Source organism: Podospora anserina, chromosome 1 (assembly GCF_000226545.1).
Source record: "Podospora anserina S mat+ genomic DNA chromosome 1, supercontig 4".
NCBI classification, from domain to species: Eukaryota; Fungi; Ascomycota; class Sordariomycetes; order Sordariales; family Podosporaceae; genus Podospora; species Podospora anserina.
Window position 1 is genome coordinate 44,737 of NW_001914853.1, and position 26,417 is coordinate 71,153.

General features: G+C 52.3%; 8 protein-coding genes across 8 annotated transcripts; 4 read left to right on the top strand and 4 right to left on the bottom strand.

Moving 5' to 3' along the window:
• Window positions 1-1,911: 1,911 nt before the first annotated feature.
• On the top strand, window positions 1,912-2,655 carry PODANS_1_14390 (uncharacterized protein; the record flags this gene model as incomplete). Its single annotated transcript, XM_001906836.1, has 1 exon — window positions 1,912-2,655. The coding sequence occupies one exon, from the start codon at window positions 1,912-1,914 to the stop codon at window positions 2,653-2,655; it is 744 nt and encodes a 247-aa protein (XP_001906871.1).
• Window positions 2,656-5,287: 2,632 nt separating this feature from the next.
• On the bottom strand, window positions 5,288-9,010 carry PODANS_1_14400 (uncharacterized protein; the record flags this gene model as incomplete). The annotated part of the gene is made up of 8 exons (XM_001906837.1): window positions 5,288-6,669; window positions 6,737-7,343; window positions 7,393-7,461; window positions 7,514-7,642; window positions 7,781-8,069; window positions 8,126-8,215; window positions 8,270-8,366; window positions 8,425-9,010. The coding sequence occupies 8 exons, from the start codon at window positions 9,008-9,010 to the stop codon at window positions 5,288-5,290; spliced, it is 3,249 nt and encodes a 1,082-aa protein (XP_001906872.1).
• Window positions 9,011-9,819: 809 nt separating this feature from the next.
• On the bottom strand, window positions 9,820-11,391 carry PODANS_1_14410 (uncharacterized protein; the record flags this gene model as incomplete). Its single annotated transcript, XM_001906838.1, has 2 exons — window positions 9,820-10,989; window positions 11,083-11,391. 2 exons carry the CDS (start codon window positions 11,389-11,391, stop codon window positions 9,820-9,822), a joined length of 1,479 nt encoding a protein of 492 aa, XP_001906873.1.
• Window positions 11,392-11,744: 353 nt separating this feature from the next.
• On the bottom strand, window positions 11,745-12,204 carry PODANS_1_14420 (uncharacterized protein; the record flags this gene model as incomplete). The annotated part of the gene is made up of 3 exons (XM_001906839.1): window positions 11,745-11,843; window positions 11,904-12,007; window positions 12,072-12,204. The coding sequence occupies 3 exons, from the start codon at window positions 12,202-12,204 to the stop codon at window positions 11,745-11,747; spliced, it is 336 nt and encodes a 111-aa protein (XP_001906874.1).
• A 755-nt stretch (window positions 12,205-12,959) lies between these two features.
• Window positions 12,960-13,464, top strand: PODANS_1_14430 (uncharacterized protein; the record flags this gene model as incomplete). The annotated part of the gene is made up of 3 exons (XM_001906840.1): window positions 12,960-12,971; window positions 13,035-13,319; window positions 13,378-13,464. 3 exons carry the CDS (start codon window positions 12,960-12,962, stop codon window positions 13,462-13,464), a joined length of 384 nt encoding a protein of 127 aa, XP_001906875.1.
• A 3,008-nt stretch (window positions 13,465-16,472) lies between these two features.
• Window positions 16,473-18,779, top strand: PODANS_1_14440 (uncharacterized protein; the record flags this gene model as incomplete). The annotated part of the gene is made up of 1 exon (XM_001906841.1): window positions 16,473-18,779. One exon carries the CDS (start codon window positions 16,473-16,475, stop codon window positions 18,777-18,779), a length of 2,307 nt encoding a protein of 768 aa, XP_001906876.1.
• Window positions 18,780-19,865: 1,086 nt separating this feature from the next.
• Window positions 19,866-22,506, bottom strand: PODANS_1_14450 (uncharacterized protein; the record flags this gene model as incomplete). The annotated part of the gene is made up of 2 exons (XM_001906842.1): window positions 19,866-20,002; window positions 20,058-22,506. Coding segments are annotated over 2 exons (2,586 nt in total), but the record flags the coding sequence as incomplete, so codon positions are not given.
• Window positions 22,507-25,555: 3,049 nt separating this feature from the next.
• Window positions 25,556-26,061, top strand: PODANS_1_14460 (uncharacterized protein; the record flags this gene model as incomplete). Its single annotated transcript, XM_001906843.1, has 3 exons — window positions 25,556-25,599; window positions 25,654-25,838; window positions 25,898-26,061. 3 exons carry the CDS (start codon window positions 25,556-25,558, stop codon window positions 26,059-26,061), a joined length of 393 nt encoding a protein of 130 aa, XP_001906878.1.
• Window positions 26,062-26,417: the final 356 nt, after the last annotated feature.

A 26,417-nucleotide genomic window follows, 5' to 3' on the forward strand; every position in this document is an offset into this window, starting at 1 on the left:
TGCCGCTGCTGAAAAGTGGCTTGCTGACAACTCGGTGTGGAGCTCAAGGCTGATGATATGATGGTCGGGAACATGTCTCTCCTCTTCAAGAATAGACGGAACTTTTTCTTACTATTCGGCATGCCGCTCGTCCCGCGTCGTCTTGTCTAGATTCCCGAGCGGTGAACCCCGCTATGATATTCATAGAGTGCTGACCCCTGGTGTTATCTCCCCAATGTCTCGATTCCCACCTGCAAGGGATGACTGCTGATGGGACATCATGATGGATAAAGTGACTGATGATCAAGAGAAGCAAGGAGGGGACTTGGTGCCAAGATGCAGGTGAGCGGCTGTGGTTCGCACAGATAACTCGCTAGCGATCTGCGGATCAACCACACTGCTGGAACAGCAGGATTTCAAGCCACAGGGCCTGGCGCCGCTTTGGATGTTTTATCCCCGCGTTGATGGCTGCTGGCTGCTGGCTGCTGATGACTGGGCGGTTCATCCCAATCTGGCTGTCTAAAAAGGCCAGCGAGGCAAGGCTCTCCAATCATGGGGTTGGAGGACACTGCCGAAGGAAGGGGCGTTCCTTGAGTCCCGTGAGCGGAAGCATTCCAAAGCAAGGTACGAGATTTTCTTTCTGGTTGCCACGAGTTCTTGCTCGGTTCAGTCAGGGCCAGTTGCCCCTTTTGGCCAACGACCGGTCTTGCGAGTCTTGTCGTAATGGAATAATGATGGCGTGTTGAAATTGCGGGAGGATCGGAGTATACAGATCGAAAGAAAGGGTGGGAAGCGATGCCTCAAGAGGCCCTCGGATCGATCTATTTTTCTTCAAAGGTGGAAACCGAGTGGAGGAAGCAAACATGTTCGCACGTTCGTGGCTTCGATGGGATTCCCAATGTGACTGAAAATCTTGAAATCTTGCGCCCTGTGATCTGCTTGGCTGCGCTCAGTATTTCGCCATTGCCATCGCCAATTCTCCCTCCCGGGCCAATTTGCGAGACCTTTGCGGTCGATTACTATCATTTTGAAGGCCGAGGGAGGTTGCCGGCCATGGTCCACGGCCCAAGACATCTGTTCCTGCTAACGTGAAAGAGGCAAATGGTCGTCGCAGAAAATTGGCGATTTCTGGGGAGCTCTGGGCAATCGATGGGGCCGTGCCCGATGTGTCGATACCACCCATGTTGCAAGTTGCCCAGCGATGCCCAGCTTTGGCGGGGGAGATGATGTCTGCCCTGATCAGTGATGACGTACCCTTGTACTGATTTTGAGGTTGCAAATTTTAGGAAGCGCATCAGGGTGAATGGCAGCATGTGGAGGGAGGTACTGGAAACCGCGGGTTGCTCTCTGTGATTCCGGGTCAAAGAAATCAATAGGTAGTGAGACGGTGGAGGGCTTCATGAGCCGTCATCTTCTCCTCGGCCGGTATTCGTGTTATTCTGACAGCTGAAGCTTGCGCGGAGCGGAGTGGCTTGGATCTGGCCAGTGCTGAAAGAGTGCAGCTCTCATGGCTCGCTTGGGCGGATTGTAGCCCCACTCTTTTCGATGCATGGTGGTGTGCAGCGCTCGAGCGCCGTGTCCGGGCCACGGAACAGGCCTAGTCAGCCACCGCATCCACCGCCCAATATCACGCTACTCTGTACGTACTCTCCGGGCTGGGTCTTGCATCAGCTGCAGGTACCACATCTCTCGTCATGCCCGATCGGCAGCCTGCCATGAGCATGGGGGAGAAAAGCCCTCCATGCGTATATATCCCCGCTCCTCCCACCTAGCTGTACCTATCGAGAGCTCCCGGTCTTCAGCAAGCCTCACCAACCACACAGATACCCTCGAATGTCCGGGTCCAGTCCAAGAGCCAACCACGGCTAGCCACCTCTTACAGACTATCAACTATATCTACCTCACCACCCACCACTCACCAGACGGCCGGTTATGTTCTGTGGCCTTCCTCACCACCACCACACCAGTCATCGAGCCCTCCGCAGTTTCCGGAGTCACAACCGTCTTAGAAGCGAAGCTGCCTCACATTCAACCATGCACTTCCGTCACCACCACAGCCAGCCGAGCAGTGCCAGCTCGCTGGCCAGATCCTCCATGGAGTCCTCATCATCTTCAGTATCACGACCTTCAACGAGCGGGGGAAAATCAGAACTTTCAGTCGACTGGGACCCGCTCCGTCTTCACCCACCTCTTGCCTGCGCCCCGGTTCCACATCTTCCCGAGGAGACGTCCAGCAGACGATATCAACCCCACGAGCTAAGGCAAGCTCGATCTATGCACAATCTCCGAGCCCAACAACACAACAACCACACATCCCGGCACAACCACCAAGCCTCAACAGCAACTGTTATCTATGGGGGATTTGACTTTGGGTTCGACAATAGTAGAAGCCATCAGACCTCGGCCAGAAGACCACCCTCACCAACGCCAAGCACTGCTTCGGATGCCTCATCACTGGACGGCACTCGGGATGCCGAGGAGTGGGGCGATAACTTCATCGTTACGCCCCTCCCGGCCCCGCGCCGTCGCCCCCACCCTCAACACACCCCCGGACAACCGGCCGCCCTGTCCGAGGCCGAGAATTTTATCAAGAGGGGCGGCTGGAAAAGACGAGGAATCGTCTTTGTGAGCGACACACCTGCTCTGGCTCCTGAGGAAGAGACTTGGGAGGTCTAAACAATCTTTCTTTCAGCTCACTGTACCATCATCGACTATACTATTTTCTCTTTTGTCTTCCCCCTGTACACTTTTAATTTCCTTTTTCCACATGTACATGACCCAAAGCGGGTCTTTTCTGCATCTTAGCCGGCGTTGGGTATTTTTTTTGAGGCTTTTTGGGTCAAGGAATGGGTCACCATCAGTTGGTCAGGACATCGACTGGGCCCTTCATCGAAAGATTGGTCATGTCATTTGTGCATTTGGATGGAGTTTCATACATCACTCGAGATACCACTTTTTTTGTTACATTTTTCTTTGGATATGGGGGAGTGGGTTACCGCTACTACAACGGGTTACGGGCTTTAGGTGCCCATTTAGGAAATCCCGAGCTTATACAAGCAAGGGCGGCAGTGGATGGTCAGGCAATGGTCAGACAGACAAAAAATAAACACTTTCTTTCACCTTGTGCTTCATCTTCATCTGATCTCGTTGTGAAATCGGCCATTACAGAATAAGCTTTTGTTTTGGCCCGTGCATTAGAAGATCACACTATGCTTCATCTTCAACTGATGTTTTCCCCCCCTTGCAGCAGAATTGTTTTGTTTCAAGTAGCTGTACACTCGGGTAAGAAAACATTCGACTCCATCAACGGACAAGTCTGTGTGTAAGTCGAGAACAGGCCCAAAATGGCATCACCGAGCCACATCGGCAAAACACGGGAATAGCGTTGGCAAACACAAAGTGTGCCTACACAACAAGAAAACGAAAGGTCAGAGATTGCCGCAGTCACAATAGGTGTGGGTGACAAAAAGAAGTCATGAGGCCAGAAAATGGCTGAGGTGTGCGTCGTACTTGAGCCATCCCTTGCTTCCTTTTGGTTCGTGTACCTTTACCTGGTGTACCTGCCTTGCCTGATGACAATAACCCCTGTCGTGGACATGCTGCAAGCACTACCGAAGCCACGCACGCCTTCTTTGTGACTTCCTCTTCCAGGAGCCATCTCTCTTTCCTCTCTCATTGTGAAAGCCGAGCCTCACCGAGCCGAACACACGAGCCGAGAATCTGAGTATGTACCTCCGTCTCCGCGCGCACTCCCCCGCCTCCGGTCATCGCAAGCCACGAGGCTCTCACAAGGCGACTGGAACCATTTTCAGTATCCCTTGATTAAACAAGACGACTCGATATACGTGGCCCTCCGTGACCACCAAGTCGTCGTCACAAAAAAACCACCCTACCTATCTGCCATGGATGTCATGTCGCCCATGGCCAGTTTTTTCTTGTCCAAGGTTGAGTCATCCAAAAACAAAAACAAAAAAAGGCGGAAATTACACTACCTACCCTCCCGCCTAATAGCCTGGGCAAAAACGTTCCCGTGATGGGAAAAAAACCTGTGGTGATAACGTAAACCTTCCTTGATTTTTTTTTTCATGGTGTTTTCCCGTCCCTTGGCACCCACCACCACCACAAATTCACACAACTCCGTGCAAGTCCATTGGGTCTTGGCAGGGCAGGGTGACAATCATGGGTGTCCATGATGATGACACATTCAATCCCGCTCATCTGCACGAAATCCGTCCTGCACTATTCATACCCTTGCTTATACCGCAACTGATGAACTCATCACCTCACCCTGCCCAACAGCATCACAATGACAACCGGCCGGCCGGCACTCCTCCAGAAGAAAACACTTCTCATCATGGCAGCACCGTCTCTTCAATGAAACCTCACCCTCCACTCAAAACCAGTTCCCATCCCCAACTTATTACAACATCTTCCATACCTCAAATTACAGCGTCACATATCCCATTCTTCCACTCACAAAACTTCCCTCGCCCATCATCCCACCCACTGCCGGCTCTCTCGGATAGTCTCACTTATACCATCAAAAACTAGCGGTCAAGATACTCCGGCCTTCATCAAATCAAGAGGCGAAAACACACTCTCCCACCTTAAAAAACTCCATGCCAATACTCCAAAATGCAACCCGACACACAGGTTCTTACACAACACTTCTCTCTTAAACTTCCAAGGCCCAACTTTTCCATCCCGTTCCATCCAGAACAGCCATTTTTCTCCCCTCTGCCCCTTGGCTTACATCCATCCGACCTAGCCAGTGTACCTGCATCCCGCCCCCCCATCCTTATCCTTATCGGGCATACCACACAGGAAAACATCACCAACAATCCCTACCTTACCCATCCATCGTACATGCAGAGTGAACAATTTTCACCGCACTGCTGAAAAGAAAAGATGACTTGCATGCCTTGGGCTGGAATGCACACAGCTGAGAAAACTGCAACCTCACGGCTCACGCGGCAAAATTCTCAAAAACTAACACCAGCACCGTCTCATCGCCGTCGTAGAGTGTGTGTGTGTGTCAAATGATCAATTGATATCTAATCACATCCACATCTTGTAACTTGCTCTCATAGAAGCTAAACCTGTTCCTGTCAAAAAACATCAAGCAAAGCTGTCACACCAAGAAAATCTCTCCTACGGAGCATCCCCTCCTTTTCTCCCTCCGACTCTCCTGCAGGTACCACACACACCGAGTAGGGAATAGCGTCGGTACCTGAACCACCATCCGATCTCCCGCAGTAGCCAGCACCAGCCAGCCTGCCTTCCAAAGAAGCCATCCCATCACAGCACCTCAATACGACCCCTCTCTCCCGTCATAATAACTCTCCGCCACAAACGAATTCATATCCCCCGGCCAAATCCTCGTCGACCTAACCGGATGCCCACTCTTCAAAGTCAGCCACGGCAACTTCGCCCCTCCTTCATTCGGCGCCCACATCGCAATGGCAATATGATTCTCCGTCCCATTCGTGTAAATAATCCCATCCGGCACATGGAACTCGTTCTGAGGTCCAAACTTAGGAATATACCTCCCAAACTGATAGCCATTGACATAAAGCCATGCCCGGCAGCCATTCGCCGCCCTCTTGCTCTCGTCCGTCTCCTGAAACACAAAGCTCAGTGGCGTATCGTATATTCTGTCCCAGTTGATCGTCAACTTCGCAGACCAAAACCCAACACCTGGCTTGTCGAGTCCGTCCTTGAATGGATTCTTCGAGGTATCTCCAGACAGCGGAGCTCCCGGAAGGTGGTAGCCCATTCTCTCAGCAAACAGACCCCCTTCGTTCAGAGGGCCCCTCACCTTGTCTGCATAATACTCCCCCTTCCAGTTGCCCGTCAGCTTCCAGTCAATGGCCATGACGATATTGTGCACAGTTTCGTCAAATATACCGTAGTTCATGATACCACGCGGCGACTTCATGCGGTTTGCCCCTACTATCAGGTTCTCCTCCAAGCCCATGTTGTCGACAAGGACAGTGAGGTTGTAGTTGACCAGGTTGTCGTAGTTCACCTCCAAGTCAGGAAGATAGTACAGCGTATCGTTGCCCTCGGTGCCGAGATTGCCGTCAAAACTGTAAAGGAATTGGTCGTTGAGCCAGACAGAAACTGCAAATCCCGGGCCGCCCTGGGTGTACAAGTTCAAGGCCGCCTTCACCCTTGCCGCCTGGAAGTGACCTCTGAAGAGGAGCACTCCGGTGTGAAATCCATAGTCGGAACCGTAAAGAGAGGTGGGTGTGTATGCAGGGGCAGTGTCGGTGTTGTTGGTCATGAGAACTGATCGAAGCCAGCCAGAATCGTTGTAATCCGACTGGATCTCAGGCAGACAGTCACGGTAATTCCACTCTATTCCAGTGACGAGATCCGGCGTGCCAGTATTGTCGGCAGACTTGTAGTCAATTGTGACTACCCAGTTACCATGCTCATTAACTGTGTAATTCACTGGGTCGGAATTCACAGTGAGCGTTCGAGCGAGGAGTGGAACGTTCATGATCTCGAGTGTGGTTGTCTCGTTGAAATCACCCATCAGGATCAGGCCCGTGGTGATCCCGCCCTCAAGCCAAGTCTCGGCTGCTGAACGGATCAGATAACCGCCGTAAACAATGATCGATGATGCCCCCTCGGAGTACGCTGGGACCAAATCCACCGTCCAGTATTTGTAGGCAGATTTTCGATCTGTAACACACAAAGTGTTAATCAAGACCCCGTCGTCGCAAGTACTTCTTCGCTGTGCAATACTAACTTTCAAAGTGCATATACACATAATTGTTGATCACTGCCCATTGTCTATCTGGACCGATTGTCCACTGAGCGGCAGTCGTATTTATGTCAGCGAAAAGATTGACACCGCTGCTTTCAAGGATGGGGTCTGTCCAGGGGTGGGTGAAGCGAAGCTCATGATACTCGCCAATATTTCCGTAGATCACAATGGTTGTCTTGTTGTAGCTGTTCCAGGTGAGAATTTCTGCCGAGCAGTAAGTCATAAAGAACCCGCCGAAAGGGTAGTCCGTGACGAGTAGCTTGGAGTCGCGACCAGACAACACAAAGTTGGCTGATTTTGCCGGCAGATGCCACCTCCCGGAGGCTGTGGGTAGCTTGAGAGTGAAGGCAACGTCGTCAGTCTGACGATAGTCACGGTGACGGATAACGTAGAATGTGCCGAAGTCGCCGGTGAGCTGAGTTGCAACAAGCTTGTCGTCTGTGGAATTCATCTGAAACCCAACTATGCCTTCGGTCATGTTTTCGAATGGCATTGCTGCCAAGTACCCTGGAGAGACTTTGAAAAAGTTGGCTTGAAGCTTGAGCTCAGAGTATTTGGGTCGGCCAATGGTGCGGTCTTCAGCAATTGCCTGAAGAAGGTGTCAGCTCATGATGATCAAATCACAAAAATTGACAGACCGCTCCATAGTCATAACTGGTGTAGACATAGGGATCTCCCAAGTTACCCCAGTTTGTTCCGCCAAAGATCTGGACAGGGTCAATGTTTGGCTCCTAAATAAGTCCCTGCAAAGACACTCACCATGTAGACGTTGAAAACCTTCACACCGGCCGCATAGCTGTTCTTGAAGAGCACGCGAGCCTGCACGTCGTCGAACAGCTTCACGCACTCATCATATCCCACAGACCCCCAGGTGTCATAAGCACCGCCCTACGTGCCGAGTGTGTCAGTTTCGCAAAATCAGAGCAAGAAGGTCTCGGTAGTCATTTGATTCTTACTTGGAACTGCAACTAGTCAGCGTCTCTGGAGCAACGCAAGATGGCGGAGTAGAGATCTCATGAGACTCACCTCAGGGATTGTGTAGGGGGTTCCTGGACTCATGCCGATATGCTTCGACCAAAGATCTGTGTAGGTAGCATTCTCTGGCCAATCCTTCGCCGAACAGTCAAGACCAAAGGGATAAAGATCATGACCGTAGATATCAACTTCGCCCACACCGATACCGGGGCGACTGTTTCCGGCGGGCCAAGCGTCGTTGTTGATGATGGGAATAGTGATGCTCGCGTTCTTTGCCTTCTCGATGAGCCATTGCATATATCCGTTGTCAGGAAATCCTTTGTAGCTGTCGGTGGACATGCTGGAGATATTGTCAACTGACTATCAGAAACGCATTCTGGACTGGCACCAACGAACGTGTATTCATTCTCTACCTGATAGAGAATGACCGGTCCTCCGTTGTCGACTTGCCATTTGGCCATGAGATTGGCAACCCTGACGACATAGCTGGTTGTGGAGTTAGCCTCAGTGCTGCGGATAGCCTTTGGTGACTCAACCTACTTTTCAGCAGCCTGTAGAAACTCGAGGTCGGCAGTTCGTAGAGTGGGCGTGGTTCTCTGCAGCCACCCCGGCAAGCCGCCTCCAGTGACTTCGCCATCTGCCACTGTGTCAGCTGTGTCTTGCTTGACCCCAGGGAACAGGGAAATAAAACTTACTGATGTAAGGCCCTGGCCGGGCAATGACATATAAGCCATTCGTCTGAGCGAATCCTATAAACAAGTCCAAATCAAACCAACCAACCTCGTCCCACTCTCCCCTCAGTGGCTCCAACATCATCCAGGGGACATAAATACTGACGGCATTGAAGCCCATGGCTTTGATCTTGACCAGCACATCGCACCACAGCTCGGGGGACCGTGGCAGTCGGAAATAGTGGAATTCTCCGCTGTACAGCATGATCCGCTCGCCATAAACGCTGAGTGAGTTGTTGTCATAGGTCACAGCAGGGCCTTGCCAGCCTTCGGGGCGGACTTTGATACGTTCCTGGTTGTAGTTGTAATACGAGAATGGGGAGGACGTGTAGAAGTTTGAGGTCGAGTTCGTGATTGGGTTGGAGACCGGTGTAGAGGTTGAACTGTTGACTGGGAGCTGCGGAAGAGGAAGTCCCCCTCCCGGGCCGGAACTGATCGTATGGTTGAGCTGCCAAGTGTAGTTTGGCATGACATAGTGTATAGTTGCCAGAGCTGGCGCCATGAGGGAGAGAGCCGAAATCATGGCGATGATGCTGGGGAGTCTCGCCATTGTGCCTTGGTGCAGACTGAATTCTGTCTGGGACCGTAATTTGGTGAGAAGAGATGGTCCTTGAAGGTCAAAGGTAGAGGAGCTGGATGAACGGAAAGGGTTTGGAGACTTCCAACGAAGGCCGGGTGCCAGATGCTGGACGCCTACCTCCTCTGGAATCAACGTTGCTGGACGTCTCCTTCCTCTTTATATCGGCAACCGGTCCCGGCCGTCCCCCCAGTTTCCAGGCTGCGGCCATGTTTTGGGTTCCATGTCCGGAGCTTGACCGCCTTGCCTACCTAGTAGAATACTGATGTTTCGCCTGGAGAGAGGACCGCCGTATCCTCATACCATTAAAGGCGGAGACCTGGGTCCCGCCCACTTGCTTCATCAGACAAGGTAAGAAGTGGCATTGTAGGTGCACTTTCCACCTCCCTACTTGAACAGCCCTCCCCACAAAACCCAAAACCAAACAATTGACAGGATTGGATCCATACTTACCCCTCTCGAGGTTCCTCATCTCAATTCCGAGTTCAGACGATGCGGGAATGAATGGGAAGCCCGCACCATATTCGCCAAAGACAAACGGCCAGCGGAAACAAAGGCCGAAGCTGAAGGCCGCGAAATACTGCGGCAGAACCCACAGAGGTTTGTGAGTGACAACATCTTGTGAGATGAGGAAAGTTGCAACATGTTGCACAACACGAGTTCTAGTGACATCTATTCTATCCTGTCTAACTCGAACTGCTTGGCTGGTAGTTGGGCCATATCAAGAGAGACACGCGCAGTATCGCTGTGGTTGATTATCATGTTGACAAACGGGAAGCCCTTCAGGATGCCCGCTTCTGTCCTCGAAACACAGGCAGTGGGACTGACATGGACATCTTGGGTGGGCTGCCAGCTTCCAGATCTGACCACTCCTCGCTAGTGTTGCCGTCATCCTCGGACCACTGCGGTACAGAGATCATGTCGACAGCCGCACCGTCCCTTTTCCAGACCCGGCCATCTTTCATGACAAAACTGACCTTCCGCAAAGCCTTCTCATCCTTTCGGGGGTTGGTCTCCAAAGCAATAATGTCCGCTCGATTACCCTTCTCAAACCACCCAAACCTGAACCCAGACAGATCTCCACCACAAGCTTCCCAACCGGAAATAGTCGCCGCTTCCAATGCGTCCTCGACAGAAACGCCGCACTGTATCATAATCTCGACTTCCCGTGCATTGAGGCCGTGACTGAACGTCCCGGTGTCCCCACCAGCAGCCAAGCGCACTCCATGGTCGTACGCCCTTTTGACCCTAAGCTTGCACTCCCGAAACATATCGGCAGGCAGCGCCTCGGCAGTAGCCAAAGTAGGGACCCATATTGTCTTCTTCTCTACCATTTTCTGGAAGAGTGGCTGCTCCAACTCGGCGGTATCCTCAAAGATGTGTTCAATAGTTGTGACACCTGCGTCTGCTGCCCACAGCGCGGCCTTGGTTTCGCCAGCGTGAGCAGCAACAGGAATCTCGGCTAGTTGTGCTTCCTTGACGATAGCTTCCATTTCTTCCTTGGAGTACAACGGAACTGCCGGGTTCCTCCTCTTGGGGGGGAACAAGACCCTTCCACCGGGTCCAGGCACATCTGGAGGGAACCGCATCGTTTTGCGTCGGTAATCACTGTAGAACTTGATCAAGTCGGCACCTTCTCCGACCCTCCTTCGGACGGCAGCTCTGACCCCGTCAACACCATCTGCAACGTCAGATGCTCGTGGGACAGAGAGTCCGAGTCCATTCCCGCCCAGCTTGTTTTCTACTCTGAGTTCATAGGAACCAGAGCTGGCAAGGGCGTCCGTGGCAACCAGGAGCCTTGGGCCGGGGGTCAAGCCGCGGTTGACGCAGTCCCGCAGATTAGCGTCGGCGTTCCCTAGGGCTTCGGTCCCGAGATCTCGGTAGGTGGTGTAGCCTGCCAGAAGAGCAGCGCGGGCGTGATTTGTTGCGCGGACGATGCGCTCGACAGCTGACTGGTCGCGCATTTGTTGGGTGCCATTGCGTTCTCTGTGATTGTTGTTAGCCATCAAATCAGTAATTCATTTGGAAGAACAGGGGGCATACTCGTAGGAGTGAAGAAAGATGTGTGTGTGGGAGTCTACTAATCCAGGAAGCACCACCTTGCCAGTGAGGTCGATATCCCCATCTTTGGCGGAGAAGCTCTCCTCGGGGCGTTCGGTAACGCTCACAATCTCGCCCGTCCCAGGGTTGACTTCTATTGAGACATTCTTCACGAATGCCTTCTTTTTGGGGTCGAAGAGGAGGGAGGTGTGTATGTGGAATGTGGTTGACGGAATTGTCATGATGACAGAGTGGGGCACATGCATCTTTGCTTTGTAGGTGTATAGGACAGTGAGGGGAGCGGGAGTAGACATAAATGACCACGGAATTGCAAGGTGAAGGAAGGGAAAGGCGGAGGTGATCACTTATAGATAGATGTTGGGATGTCTTTAAATGAACCAATAAAAAAGGGGTTCCCTTGGGGCTGTCAGTGCAGCCGTTGGAGTTGCACCTGTGACAAGCAACAGAGTGGCCTTGTGCACCTTGATGGCCAGCCTGGCCGCAAACACACCCACTCACCAGCACACAACACATACAAAGAAATTTTACAGCGCACACAAAACTGGAGCGGTGAGATGAGAGACGGAGGTGGTCAAGACCAATGCGGTAATTCCACGCATCATTATATTACAATTTTTGTAAATTCATTACACCATCTCACCCTCACTCACTTCTGGTTCTTCTTCCTGAGCGTGGCCTCGTCCTCTGCTTGCAGCTCGGCATCGATCTTGGCGCCTCGAGATGGCTCGTTACCGTGCATCTTGGCCTATCAAACATGATGTTAGCCCATCTGATAAGATAATCGAGCATGATGACGGGAACATACAGGGAGTGTGGGGTCCTTCTTGAGTTGGGCTGTCTCTACAGAGTCTTCTGAGCCCTCATCCTGTCGCTCAGCGGCAGCACGGTTGACAAGAGACCGGTTATCCTCTGGATAAGGTAGAGTTGTTAGTACTTTAGGATTTAGGAAACGACGATGCTGGAGGATTCGTACTGGGATCATTGTTGTTGTGAGAGTGCTTGACGCCTTCGTGGAATCGGTCTGATTCAAGCTCAGAGGACTTGGCGTTTCTCTGGTCGCCGGCCTCATAAACCTGGCTGTTCCCGACGTTGGAGTTTCCTGACATGATGAGATATTTGATTGCTTTGGTGTGAGAATAAGTAGTAAGAAGGACGGTTGTTTGGGTGAGGTTGGGTTGAACATGAGTTGAAGTTGCGTCAGCCCACAGAGCTGTCCCGTCCCTTGAATATATACATGATCACACAACAGGCCTTTGTAGATCGTCAGTTACTCTTTAACGTCATGGCCTCACACAAGCGCAGCAACGGCTTTTTTTGGACCCATCTACGGGCATGAGCTCACTGGATCTACTGGAAAGGTTGGCGTGGTGAGCGCATACGTCATAGAAACCCACAAAAGAAGAGGAAACAGTGGGGCATAGCACAACACACTTCCCTACTATACATGATAGGCATACAGTGAGTGATCCCGATCATGAAAATGCCACAGAAAGGCAGGCGATAGACAATGTGCCCAACTTGTTGCTATTATCAGCTCGGAGAGAGCGCTTTTGTGCTGTGTACAAGGAGGATATCCCAGATCGGAGCCGATGGTTTTAGGGCCGAGACAACGGAGATGCTCGCGGCTTGGCAAAGAATTGGAGCGGAACAAGGATGGAAGCTGCAGCATCGTGATCTCCGATTGGTTAGAGCTCCCCGCTTGAGGTAAGTGGCCCAAGCTCCTAAGACGCTCACGGTGTTTGCCTGCTGCGGACTTCCTTGCAGTCAACAACGACATCCAACCACAGTGCAAACAAAGCAACCAGACCAACATAAGCCCAGACACACCATTTTGAGCCTCAAAACATCAAGTGAAGACAAAATGGGTTTCTTCGTCAGTACATCCCCTAAACCCATCCTTAAACATGACCAATTATTGACTCATCCTCACTTACAGCGCAAGACCAAAGATATCATCACCCTTTTCCACAAGGCTAGCTCGCCAGGCTCGAAACGAGTGGCTGCTTTGCTCAAGCAAGTCCAGGTCGAGGCAGCTGAAAAGGATCTGAGGCCTGAGTTCGATCTCGAGGTCACTGAGCAGCCTCCTACTCTCGATCAAGTCAAAACCATTCTCGACTATGTCGGCCAACCCGGCATTTCCTCGGTTATCAAGGGCGCCACCAGTGAGAATGAGGCGCTTCAGAAGTTCAAGCAGAGCGCTGACAACTTCCAAAAACCTCTGGTATGTCTCCCTTGTACTTTGTATCAATGGGGGGATGCTAACTTGTTGCTCGATGAAGGTTGTCGACTGGGCCAATGGCAAGGCTCACGTAGGAGAAAACGAGTCTGAGATCCTGAAGATGCTCAACGCTCTCCCCAAGAAATAGAGTGGCATCTTGCCAAGCCCCTTTCTATCTCTCTTTTTGTTTTGATATCAAAGATTCATCTTCTCCCCTCCCTGTATGTTAGCGAAGGATACTGGTACTGTTAGGCATGTACGTGATGAATTAGTACTGTGTTCTCTTTAAGACCTCGTGTTGTTGTTGTTGTTGTTGTTCATATACAAAGTTGATTTTTCATGTGACAGGTAGAGAGAGTATGGCCTCAGCACAGTGTATTGAGGAGGAAAAGTTAAATGTCTATTGTAAAGGCACCACCAAAGGTCGACAATGGAGTGCGGAAGAAGTGAATAGGGGTGCTTGGGTGAAGAGGTAGGCGGGGCAACGCTCCTGGGTTGCTTCTGGCAGAGTCCCTCATTCAAGTCGAGCTCACCAGCAAGCCTCGAGATTTCTACGACAGGATTTGGTATTGCCTGCATCACCTGAGAGACAATTCACTTTCTCAACAAAAGTAGGCCACACACCTGACTATTTTTGCTCGCCATGACCTTTGCACTCAACAACCAACACTTGCCCTACGGCGACCTCTTCTTCTACGCAACCTTTTTGCCCGCACAATCCTTTCCACACAACCCTCTTCCACATAACCTTTTTCCACATAACCTTCTCACAGATAACCTTTTTTCATTGTCCATCCCGCAGCCTTTTCTTCTCTCATCACCTTCCGCACCACATTCTATACTTTCACGGGTGGGTTTATTGTTTTCCGCCTTTTGGCTTTTGCCAATTCTCGATCTTGCTTGCGAGATTTGCCCCAAAAAGTCGACCTTCGTGAAGTTTTGGCAGTCTTTGCAGACTTCTCCAGGCTACCTGCTTGGCCATTACAAGTTCTACACGACCACGAGTAACCACTCTTCGACTATTTCCTCTTCTCGCCAGCGGCCAGGGAAGATTTCATTCATCTTGAAGTTTCTGGGACTTTTGCTTCACATTCGACGAGGCCGAGCTTCGACTCCAGAAAACCAATTTTGGTCGCCATTTTCGCTGAGCAACATCACAAACAAGAAATAGCCGTCGCGACTTCAGTTGCTTCCAAGTACACCGAAATACCGAACAGCAGAGCTACGATACTCTCTTCCCCTTCATCGGAATCAAGTCACCGACCGTGACATTTATCGCTCTCAAATCAGGCTTGATTCAGGGAACTAGGATCTATCACAGGTCCGCGAAACTTGCAGTCTTGAAACATGGCTACTCTCCCAAAGGGCAGAATGGTTAGCTTTCAGATTTCGAGCAACGATAGGCAGACCCCCTCTGTCGTTGCCATGGCTTCTAATGGCACCCCGCTTCCCACTCCTCTCATGAGTTACTATTTCAAGATGCCTCGCAACTCCCCCTGTGTTATCTCGGTCAACAAAACAGGGAAGGCCCCGCGTTTCTACAGCGACCCTCTGTCTATCCCCAAGCGCGATATCGAGTCTTGGAATCAAGCCAAAATTGAGAAGGAGGCACGCACGATTCGGGCTCAGCACCCTGCTCTGGCAGACAGCGTCATTCGTCCAACCTCTTGGGAGGATCTGTACAGGTACTATGACGCTCATGACCTTTGGCTTCAAGGTGCTTGGAACCTCTGGTGTGTCATTGATGAACTCGGATACCAGAACGAGAAAATGGAGTGCTACCGCCAACAGATGCGGGCGATGCAGAACCTGGGTCATCGTTTTCCCCTGCAACCCTACCAGCTCTCCATGATTGGCGATTTTGTTGAAGGTTGGATCTCATACGCCGAGAACCGGCTCATGCTCATCGAGTGGGATGGTTCATACGACATTCTGCAACTATTCTCACCGACGGACTGGAAAGAAGGCGGGATCGAAGGCTTAAACCAAACCCAGGCAGCCTTTCTGAGTGATGAGCTCACTTACTGGCATGGACACTGGCGTGAGCGATATGAGAACCCCGCCGCATTCTTTCCTCCAGATCAATGGCATCACCTTGGCGGGAAGTATGCGAAGGAGGATTCTCTTACAGAGCCCCGAAAACGATTTGGTACGTTATTCTTATTTTACTGGATTGTCCATGCTAATGTGTTGTCCAGTCACACCTTATGACAAGCCGCTTGCTGCACCCAGTGACACTTTGCAGCATCCCCTCCCAACGGTACTGTCTACGACTCAGCCCAGCATCAAGCAGGAGGATTACATGCCTGTTCACAACAAGACGACTGGTGCTTACTCTCAGCCCGTAGCGTTCTCTAAGCCTGTTCTGAGCTTCAAGCCTGCGCCAGCTTCCCCCTCTGTGCCCGCTCCTCCCTCTGTGCCAGCTTACCACTCTTTGCCAAAGGGCTACCCGATTGTTGTCAATGGCACCATGCCGGCGCCTCACAGCATTGTTGTTGAGAACCACGCTACATCAGAGGAAGCAAAGCCCGACAATGCTACCAAGCCAGCTGGGGACGGGGATGCCATCACAGTTGGCACCGAGGCCTCGGGCCCATCACGTATTCCTGAGCGTTCCCTAGAGGAAACTGTCGACAGACAAGAACAGCAATCAGCGACTGCAGACCCCAATATACCTCAGAGGGCCTACTCTTCCAGGAACAAGGGCAGGAAGAACTTTCCCAATCCTATCTCAACAAGGCCAATCTCAGATTCGACCTATGCGAAGTGCTACAACCGGGATAAGTCTCCTGGTATTTATTCAGGGAAAATGTCGGCGGGTCATTTTGTAGCTTGCCCTTGCGGCCGCTGCAGCACACTGTCACGCACTGTTCTGGTCAAACAGATTGATCACTTTCCAGGAATGACCCAATGCGAGAAGGTTTCTCGCTTTCAGGAATACTTTTCCCGTTATGGCGTGATTCAGCAGTGCGACATCAAAACTACTGCCAAAACAGGTAGTTGTTACGCTCTCATCCGGTATGTTAACGTTCATCTGACTCTGGAATCTACTGTACTATCAGATACTGACACTCTCGTAGATATTCCCTTGAGAGCAGCGCTGTTGCGGCTGTGGCCTCTGCAGATGGGTTGCCTCTCTCCCCACTGAGCTCAAGTATGCGTCTCGAGCATCCCTGGTACTCAAAATACTGGGCTCCGAGGCCATATACCAGAACTCCCCAAAAGGCTACACGTGAGACTCCACGCGTAACTCCTCCGTCCAGGCGACGGTCTCCCCCCGATCAGGGCTTCTTGAACAGAGGCACCGCGCAACAGCAGCATGGTGGCACATCGTCACTCGGCTCTCCTTCTGGGAGAAAGAAGGTGGGACAACCAAGTATTTCCCCAGAATACATGCGTGGACCTCCTCCGGGATTTCCTCCTATCTCCCAGCCTCAAGCTGGCCTGCAACCATCGCCTCCTCGCATGCAGCCGCATCCCGTTGGAGCTACCGAGTATAACCTGGACTATCACGGTCCTGCCCACCGGCAGCCCTGTGTTCCTTTTCACCACCAGATGGCCGAAATCCCTGAGAAGCCTCAGAATCACGGCAACCTCCCCCCAGCTCATCACTTCAACCAAAGCTTTCAACAACACGGTCCACCGCAGTGGCACCATGGGCCACCTCATTGGCAACATGCCCACCCTCTTCCACCTCCTCCGCCCCCGCATCTGCCGCCGTTTTTTGACCCTGCTAACTTCGTCGGTCCAATACCACAACCGCCGTATCAAGCACCACCTGTGTTCTACAATCAGGGAGGCCCTCACGGAAATGCACAATGTCCGGTGGATCCCCAGATGCGGAGCCCTCAGGCACGAACTAGACAGTCTCCCGAGCAAGACATGGTCGGGTCACAACCATTGTCACACTCAAGCTCATCGAGCAGCGCGCACACCACCCATGCTATATCACAAGTTTGGGTTGTAGTTGACAAGGCTGCTGCAGCGGAGCACACCAACAAGGGGAGGCCCGTGAAAGCTGGCACTTCTCCGGATGAGCCATCCACCCCTATTGATACTGTTTCAACACAGGGAGATGGGCGCGTTGCTGGCACACTGGAAAAGCCTGTCCAAGAAGGGGAGAGCTCGGACCAAGGAGGCACGGTGGTACGGCATGCGCAGTTCTCCATCCATGATGTGCGCTTCAGCCAGGATATGTCCGGCACAGCGAGGATCCGCCCAAATAGGCGGAATCAACACCAGGCCCTTCCCGCAGAGTGGTTGGCTGTGGATAGTCGAAGTGCAACTCCGGCCGAGCAGCGGCAACCTTCAGGATCCAAGAAGGGTAAAAATAAGAGGAAGCCCGGTGCCCGCCCAAGTTCGCGACCATCGACACCTGTCGACTTTTCCTCGAGCCAGGCTGAGAGCTCCAGGGCTCAAGCTTCGGCTTCGACTGAGCGACCCGAATCAGTCACGGAAAATGCTGCACTTAAGGTCCCAGAGCCCAAAGGATACCGCGCAGATGCAGGTGGATCGCTCAAGCTGTCATGGAACCCCAGAGGCCCAGCTATCCGTGTCAACCACCTAGCAGACCAGATGTTACCTCCACCTCTGAGAACTGGATCACCTCAAGAGGGACCCTCCACGGGCCCTGTCCTCAAGGGCAACAACTCGAAACAGGCTCGATTTCAGCGGTTCGACTCCCTAAGCAGCATCCCTGACTGCCCGGTCCTCCCACGGGCGTGCGACTTATTCCCCAACTACCCCGATCTATCAACGTCTCCGCCCAAGATTGTGATGACACCGGCCAAGACAACCCCAAACGAGGAGATGGCTTCCCATCCGACTATCAACGGGTTGCTCAATGGTCCAAACCGCGGGATCTCAGACTCATCCCTTGCCCAAAGTTTCTACACCGCAAAGAGCACGTTCTCTTCTAGAGAGAACAGTCCTCCCGAAGCAGCCAAGGACGAGCTGTTTGTCTCGCCCCCAGAGACTCCAACCAAGACCAGCCAACCATCCTCGCGCACATTGCCTGCCCACCCAAGTCTGAAGCTCACAGCAGCTGCTCCCGTCCTGGAGGTACCTGTGGAAACCCCAAAGCTGGATAAGGGCAAGAGCACAGCACCCCTCCAGCCCGAGACCTCTGTATCCAACTTGGAGACCTCAGAGCCCAGCGACTCCAAACCAGAGGCCCCCAAGCCAAAGTCCAGCAGCAAGAACAAGCACAAAAAGAAGAACAAGACCAGAGCCGACACTGAAGCCGGACCTTCTTCTTCTCAGCCACAAGAGCAGCAGCAGCAGTTGCCGACCCCAGTTGGTTCAAAGCCCAACTCCCGCCCCGCCACCCCCGTCGGCGACGCCAACGTCAGGAACCAAAAGAAGAGACAGGCGCACGCGAAGAGCAAAGCAGAGAGGAAGCGCTCTGCTGCTGCTGCTTCTGCTAATAAAGGGGGGCCTTCTTCTTCTGGGGCTGATGCTTGATAGACTCGTGATATGTGGGGGGGAGGTCATGGACTCGACAATATATCAGACATATTGCAATGGTGGTGTAAACATCCGACAAAAGAAAACAGTTTACAGTCAAACTTCCCTTTCGTCGCTTTTTCTTTTCGTCTCACCCTCGGTTTTTCTTTTTCTTTTCGGTCTTCTAACCATTAGCAATCTTGCCTTTTTTTCCTCACAAAAGAAAGCCCGACGCGGCGCTAGGTTTTTCTTTTTAACCCTGGGAGGAGGAATTTGGCTACCGCCTCATCGCTGGCTAATCGGACTTGGGGGCAGCAGGATAGCATGGCTGGCGTTTTTGGTTTGGTCTTGGGGGTTGGTGCTGGGTCTGGTAATTGGAGCTTGGTGCTGGGTATGGTATGGGATTTTCCTTTTTCACAGGACATCAAGGCGTAAAAGAACAAGGGAAGAGACAGCAAAAAAAAATAGATGGAGATACCCCAGAGGTTCTTACTTTGCGGATGGGATTTGGCGGATGGGGAATAGATAAGGTATCATGGGATTTTGCACAGGCAGGGGTGGAGGGCACAACGTCAGACTGTGAATTCTCGCGTGGTTTACAATATATTATTTATGGTTTTGACTTTGTTCTTTACTTCGTGTACTGTCGCTGCTTTGCATGTTTTGCGTGGACTCGAGTAGATGGATGGGTTTGGTTTTCAAATGGGAAAAGGGGGCTTTCGTTACCATGGCGACGCTGATCTTGACAATAGGCCGTGGACAACTCAAATCGAGACTCCAAAAATTCGATTCACCTCCAAGAAAGGTAGGTCCTAGAAAAGCTTCACATATGTAGGTAGACTTCAGGCATGCTAAATCATACACAGCACGGGTTTGATCATCACCATTCACTCCGAACAAACTATCCTGTCCATCATGCCATTATTCTTGGTCTGAATTACACATCATTTTCTCGCCCATATGCTCAGCATCCATTAATCCTTATGCCAAACCCAATGTCAAGTCCCTCTTAACAAACCAAGAATAGGATTTGCTCTTCAGCGGATCCCTCCTAACTACCATTCAATGTTGCAAAGCAAACCCGTGCTATTGCATTATCCCCATCTACATCACCAAGCACTCCCCCTCCTGCTGCTTCCCAACCTTACTTCTCGATATCCTCTCTCTCGCCCTCGGTTGACTATTCTTGCCTGACCTCTTCAGATCCTCCAACCGTTGCCTCGCCTTGGGGAAATCCTGAGCTGTTCTCATTGTTAGCACACCGTCGGTTTAGTTCCAAGAGATCGGAGAGCTTACCAGCAGCCCTCCAGTACCATCTTTTCGCATCCTCCATATTGGCCTGAACACCGATCCCCACCTCGGTGAAGTACCCCATCGCATACTCTGCCTTGGCCAGCCCCGCCATCGCCGCCTTCCTCGCCCACAGGTACGCCTCAGTATCGCTCTGCTGCAGCACCCCCTCGCTTCCAGTAAGATACCATCCCGACAAGCACAGCTCGCTCTGGTGCTCCTCCTGCATCGCCGCACGCGAATACCACATTATCGACATCCGCGGATCAATCGGGCACCCCAACAACCCATACTCGTAACAGCACCCCAATCTAAACTGACTGAACTTGTAACCCAGCTCTGCCGCTTGTTTGAACAGCTGGAAAGCATATGCCTCATCCCGAATAATCACATCATTCGGCTCCGCGCTCTCATAAAGCAGCGCCAGTTCGTGAAGTGCATGCGGGTTCTCGGCGTCGGCTCTCTCAGCAGCGCGCTTAAGCCAGCTGATTGCCTCGCGAGGATTGCGCGGTTGACCAAGCAGTCCCTTGAGCAGGATCATGCCGACCTTGTACATGGCTGGGGTGTCACCCAGAGTAGCTGCACGCTTGTACCACTGGAAGGCCTTGACTGGGTCCTTGCGGGTGCCACCTCCTTCGTCGTTGCCAATCTCGCAGCACACGGCCGTGCGGTAGGCTGCTGCTGCATGGCCGAGTTTGGCTGCTGACTGGTAGAGCGAGAAAGCGTGAGCATTATCCGGCTCGCTGCCAAACAGACCACGGCCAAGACAGTCGGCCAAGAAAAACATCGCTTCGGGGTTGTTGGCTTTCTCGAGTTTGCGAAGAATCTTATTGGCATCAACTAGGAATCTTTCGCGTGATCGGGCGCGAGCCTTGGGGTCTGGGAGGTTGGGGACAAGCACGTCCGACGCTTCCACCAGACGTTTGGCGAGACGAAGAGCCGATGCTTGATCGTTTGCATCGTTCTTGATCACTGCTCGAAGGTGTTCAAGTTCTTGTACTGTCACGGGCTCCTCCACGGGCTTTGCTGGAGGTGGGTTACCAGCTGGCTGAGCAGGTGTTTGGTTACCGCCAAACTGACCCTGAGGTTGCTGGGGAGGATAACCTCCTGCAGGCGGTGTGGGCGTGTTGCCTCCATATGGTGGTATACCGTTGTTGTTGTTTACCCCACTATAATTCCTTACTGGTGGAGGACGGTCACCCAAATTCACCATAGATCCAGCCATATGCCCAGGACGGACGGGTGCAGGATGCGAAGGTAGACTGTCACTACTGTTGCCAGTTTGTGTAAGAGGCGACTGTCCTGGCCTGTATGGAGTTGGACCAGGTGGTAGGTGGCCAGGCCCAGGTGATCCGGTTTGTGTTGGACCAGGACCTCGTGAGAAGTTCGGGGGCCCATCGAACGAGCCTTGTTGATGTGGGCCTAGCTGCTGCGGTGGTTGTCTTTGTGTAGGGAGAGGAGGGATATCGCCCGCCATTTCGAACACAGCAGTTTGCGAGTTACGCAGATCAGGCTGAGATTTGGCTCTGCTAACCTCAGGCTGTCGACCCGGCCCGTTTCGAGGCTGCTCTGGTAGTCCATGCTGCATGTGCTGATCGAACGAGTTCCTTGGCGGTTGTTGGCGTATGGATTCAAAGTCTGGGAGTTCTGATCGAGCCGATGCTGATGGTGGGTTCTGAGCCGGATACTCTTCATTGGTGCCATAATAATCGTAAAAGTCATCGACAGACGCAGGACGGTCCTGACCCTGACCCTGACCTGGACCTGGGCCTCCATAACCCGAATCGGGAGGATTCCTGTACTGAGCATCTTGGAAATTGTTCTGAGGTAAAGGAGGGGCGTCGACGGGAGGATAACCTCGTGGTGCGCGCATGCTTTGCGCAGTGCTCGGTCTCTGTGGCATACCACCCCCACGTCCACCGGGTCCAATCGGCCCGTTATAAGGAGCACTATCACGCCGTGGAGGAGGTCCTGGATGGCGCATATCCATTGGTTCTCTTGCTGGCATTGTCATGCTGCGTCCTGGAGGCCCAAAGTTTTCGTCTCCGTATCCACCGGGCTGCTGTCCATAACCAGGTCCAAGAGGCCCGGGGGGTCCAGGAGGAGGTCCACGCCGTTGATCGGGGTACTCCTGACCACGATGTGGTTGCGGGGGTCCTCGAGGGGGACTCAAAGGTCCTCCATACCCATTGGGGGGGCGCATCGGTCCAGGTCCTCGTTGTGGACCGGAACCACTTGGACCCCGTGGTCCTGCTCTTGATCCTCCAGACAGATTGACGCCCTCCATTTGAGCCACAATTTCCTGTTCCTGAGCGAGATCTGATTTTGCGTGAGCTCCTGGGAATGCGGGAAAGGGTCCGTTGCTTCCTCCTGGATTCACTGGTGGTCCCCGGTTTGCTTGAGCCTTGTTAGCAAGTGCCAAATCCAGCACATTGGTTAACACTTGATCCTCAACTTACCAGTTAGGTCTGAATTGGGACCCCTTTCAAGCGGGCCAGGACGTCCTTGAGGGGGATAACCTCTCCCAGGGCCTCCCGGACCAGGACCATATCCACCTCCACGAGGAGGATAGGGGCCTCCTCGGCCGCCGCCTGGGGCAGGTCTCATAGGTCCGCCTCTTCCGCCTCGCATTGGTGGTCCGCCCCTTCCATAACCATTAGGTCCGTTAGGACCCGGGGATCCATTCGGTCCTGGGTCGTAATAATCTTGCTGCGGGTAGCCTTGGTTCGGTGGAGGTCCTCCTCGTCCGTAATTATCGTTGTATTGACCATCATAGCCCTGGTTATAACCGTTTCCGTTCCCATAGTCGTCGTAGCCATAGTCATAGCCCTCTTGATACTGATCATACTGCTGTTGTTGCTGAGGAGGCGGCCCATTGTACTGCTGCTGCTGTGGTGGAGGAGGCCCATTGTACTGCTGTGGTCCTCCAGGCCCGGGCGGATATTGTCTTTGCGGCGGCGGTCGTTGCTGCCCAGGTCCTCCACCATACCCTCCTCCAGGTCCTCCTCCATACTGGCTGTTATAGGCCATGCTTGGACACACGCCGAGGGCCTGCCTTTATGCCGTGCTGTGCTGGCGCTCGTTTGTCCGTCTTTCTATTGCTCGGCTTAGAGCCAGACCAAGACCCTTGAGATTTTGATCCTCAATAATTCTGCGCGGCGATCATAGTATGGCGTCGGTAAAATTATGTCGATATTAACTGCTAGCGAGCTGGCAGTGCCACTTCTACGCAGGTCTGAAGTCGACGGCAACAAAGATATGGCGAGTAATTAATTTTAGTAGGAGGGCTTGAGTCGAGTTCGGCCCGCTTGAGCGCTCGTTCGGGGGCGGGGTGACAGATGTCGGCGGCCTCACTAAATCAGATCGCGAGTTCAGACCAGGGCTCGTAGGCAAAGAAACTCGGAGGAGACTGTCGTGCTATTCGCCCAAGTTGTTGCAAGGTGGAATCGGGCTGGAGGTCGTAAAAAAGGAGCAGAGATGAAGGAAGGGTGAACTCTTGAAGTGGCGCTCGTCAAGGAGTGGAATGGCTACAAAGCGGAGCCAGGCGACTGTTTGTAAATATGGAAAAATATATGTTCAAACGCTCTCAGGATGACAGCAGTCAAAATTTTTGGAGACCTGGGCCTGCGGAAAACGATGAGGCAAAGATGGGCAGGGAGGAATGCATTGTGACCCAGTCGAGGTCGCAATAAGCCGTCTTTGCCGCGACAGGAGCCCCTCCTTACCACGCTGTAAGTGGTAAAGGTGACGCCCGGGTCGTCAAAAAGGCGGGGCCGAAGGCTGTTACGCTGTGACAGGTTCTGTATGCATTCATTAGGGGTCTCGGACAGTCGGACCACAGCAAATCAACGGCAGTGTGTCCTCCTCACCATGTTGTTGTCTACCTACCCTTTACAATCTCAGGTCATCTCGACCAGCGACCGCGAGAAGAGGCTGAGCGCTGAGATCTCAACGGCGGGATGAAAGTATCCGGAGAGAAGCCCCATTCTAACGGCGCCCATTCTCCAGACCCGTTCGCTTGATCCCGGCATTAGAGGACCCCGCTAAGGTCCGCCACCAGGGCATTTTCCACCTCGCTGAGCTCCTGTGCTGAGATGAGGAAACTATGAAACAGCGATGCTTGTCGCCAAGTTGATTGAGAACAGTGCTATTTCTTGAGTGGTGAGGTTGGTTGCAACTCTGTGTGCAGGCAAAGCAATCAAGTATTAAGCAGGAGAACGGCGAGGTACATGTATCGAACCCATCAACTACTCTTATAAACATGGTATTATGTATGGCTCTGCTGCTCGATAACCAGGTCAATGTTTTGAACTCCAGACGCGGAGTCGGGTTAATTTTCCTACGGAGTATTCTGCGCCTTTGCATAGTCTGGCCGTAGATCTGTCAATGTGTTGTCGAATGTTATCGTAACACATAACACTCTGCGGCGGCTAAGTTGTCAGAGTGGCGAGCATGTTGCCAGGCCCACTGGCCACATCACTAAGGAGCACAGCAATGAGATTAAGTACACCGCAGGAGAACCTGTGGAACTTCTTTGGCTCGGATCTTCTACTGCTTGACTGGCTCACTGGATAGGATGATATCAACCGCCGTACATGAATTCGACCCTCGCCCGTGACCAGTGACGACATCGACATTCTAAGCCTGGGCCCAAGACATCAACAACACATTCTCCGGCATGGCGTTGAGGCTTCGAGAACGCAAAGTTCCTTGTCTTCTCCGCCTGACATCCGAGATTGTTTTTAAAGGTGCCGGGGTAGGTGTTTCAGAAGCTGTTGAGCTTGTCATCAGCAAGCTTTGGTAACATCCGTGCTACCTTGTAAGGTTCGCTCACCTAGGTAAGGCAAAGGTTTAGCGCCATTATTCGAAGGCTCTTGACGATGATCGAGTACAGCGAAGATGCCTCGTGGCCAATGCTTGTCATTTGTGCCATTGAATGAAAGGAGACATGTTGAGCTCGAGCTTGTAATTGGACTTCGGGTCTCCAAAGGGGCAATCAACACAAGACTTACAAGACTTTGGTTGGACGAATTAGGACCCAAAGCCGCCCTGGGGTTGGCTGTGCCTCTTCTGCAGGAGAGAAGGGAGTTGCCGCGGTCGTCCCGGCCCCATTTGGCCTGCTGCTACCCTCCGTCAGCCGCAACGATCGGTCGCCCGGTTGCCTCCGTGGATGAGTGAAGGGTTGAAGATCTCATGTTGAGTGAGTTGAAAGAAAAGTGGGCAGCTGGCGTCTACTGACCACCGAACTTCTTTGCCAAGACTCCAAAGACAGAACAGCTGGTCCGAGCTTCAGAGAAACAATTCTGCCACTTCTTGCCGCCTTGGATTGACCTCATCCATGAGCCAGCATCATAGAGAGCCTCCAAGCGTCTCATATTGAATCTTATAAGTCGAGGTCGTCAACGTCACTTTCCCCGTCAATATATACGGTTTTTACCATTGTTTCTTGCACATTTAGACTCTTGAGCCACTATTCCGCGAAGCTTTTTGATTCAACCTTCAAGATGGGCAAGGTCAACTGGTGGCTATGGACCAAAATGCTTGTGGCGTAAGCTATTACTTACCTTCGTAAAAGTAGAAGACGACTGACAAGCTTTAATAGCGGAGGGGGTGTTATTTGGGGTGGTCCAGCTCTTGTTAGATATCTTCAACCGACAGACGAAGAGCTCTTCCAGAAGTACAACCCGGAGCTTCAAAAGCGCAGCTTGGAGAGGAGGTATGAACGTGAGAAGGAGTTTGACGACTTTGTGGTCAAGCTGAAGGAGCAGGCGAAATCCGATAAGCCGAGTAAGCAATGGCTCATTTCTCCGTGTGCAGGTAGAAAGCTCATATGGTGTGTTCTGTAGTCTGGATTCTTCAAGCGGAGGAAGAGAAGGCCAGTGCCACCAACATGGCTAGACAGCAGAAGCTCGCTGAAAGTTTGAGACTTGCCGAGGAAGTCAAGGCAAGAAGAGAGGCCATGAGAAAAGAGGCAGGACTGCCAGTGGATTCGGGCAAGCAAGGCAAGTAAAACACACGCAACAAGCTCACCTCAGCTGTGGCCAAAAGGATGGTCCTTGTATAGTACTTGTATATGTATAGAAAGGGTATTGCATGGAGAGGCGTCTGGGCAGTTAGTTTTCTGGTATCTCACATTCGGCGCAAATTATTACATTGACTCGCGGGTATTGGCTATTCGTAGTATTACATACACAGCTCTTCTCATGAATTTTGAAATGTCTGCCAGTGGCTGGTGATCGTGTCTCATCATCCGAACTTGCTCTTGCAACGCTTCGGCTCGGTCAGCGGGTGGTGAGGGTCAGGTCAATAAGCTCAGAAGTGGGGTAAAAGTTATTGCGGGAGCGAAAAATTCGGGCAGGGCCTGGC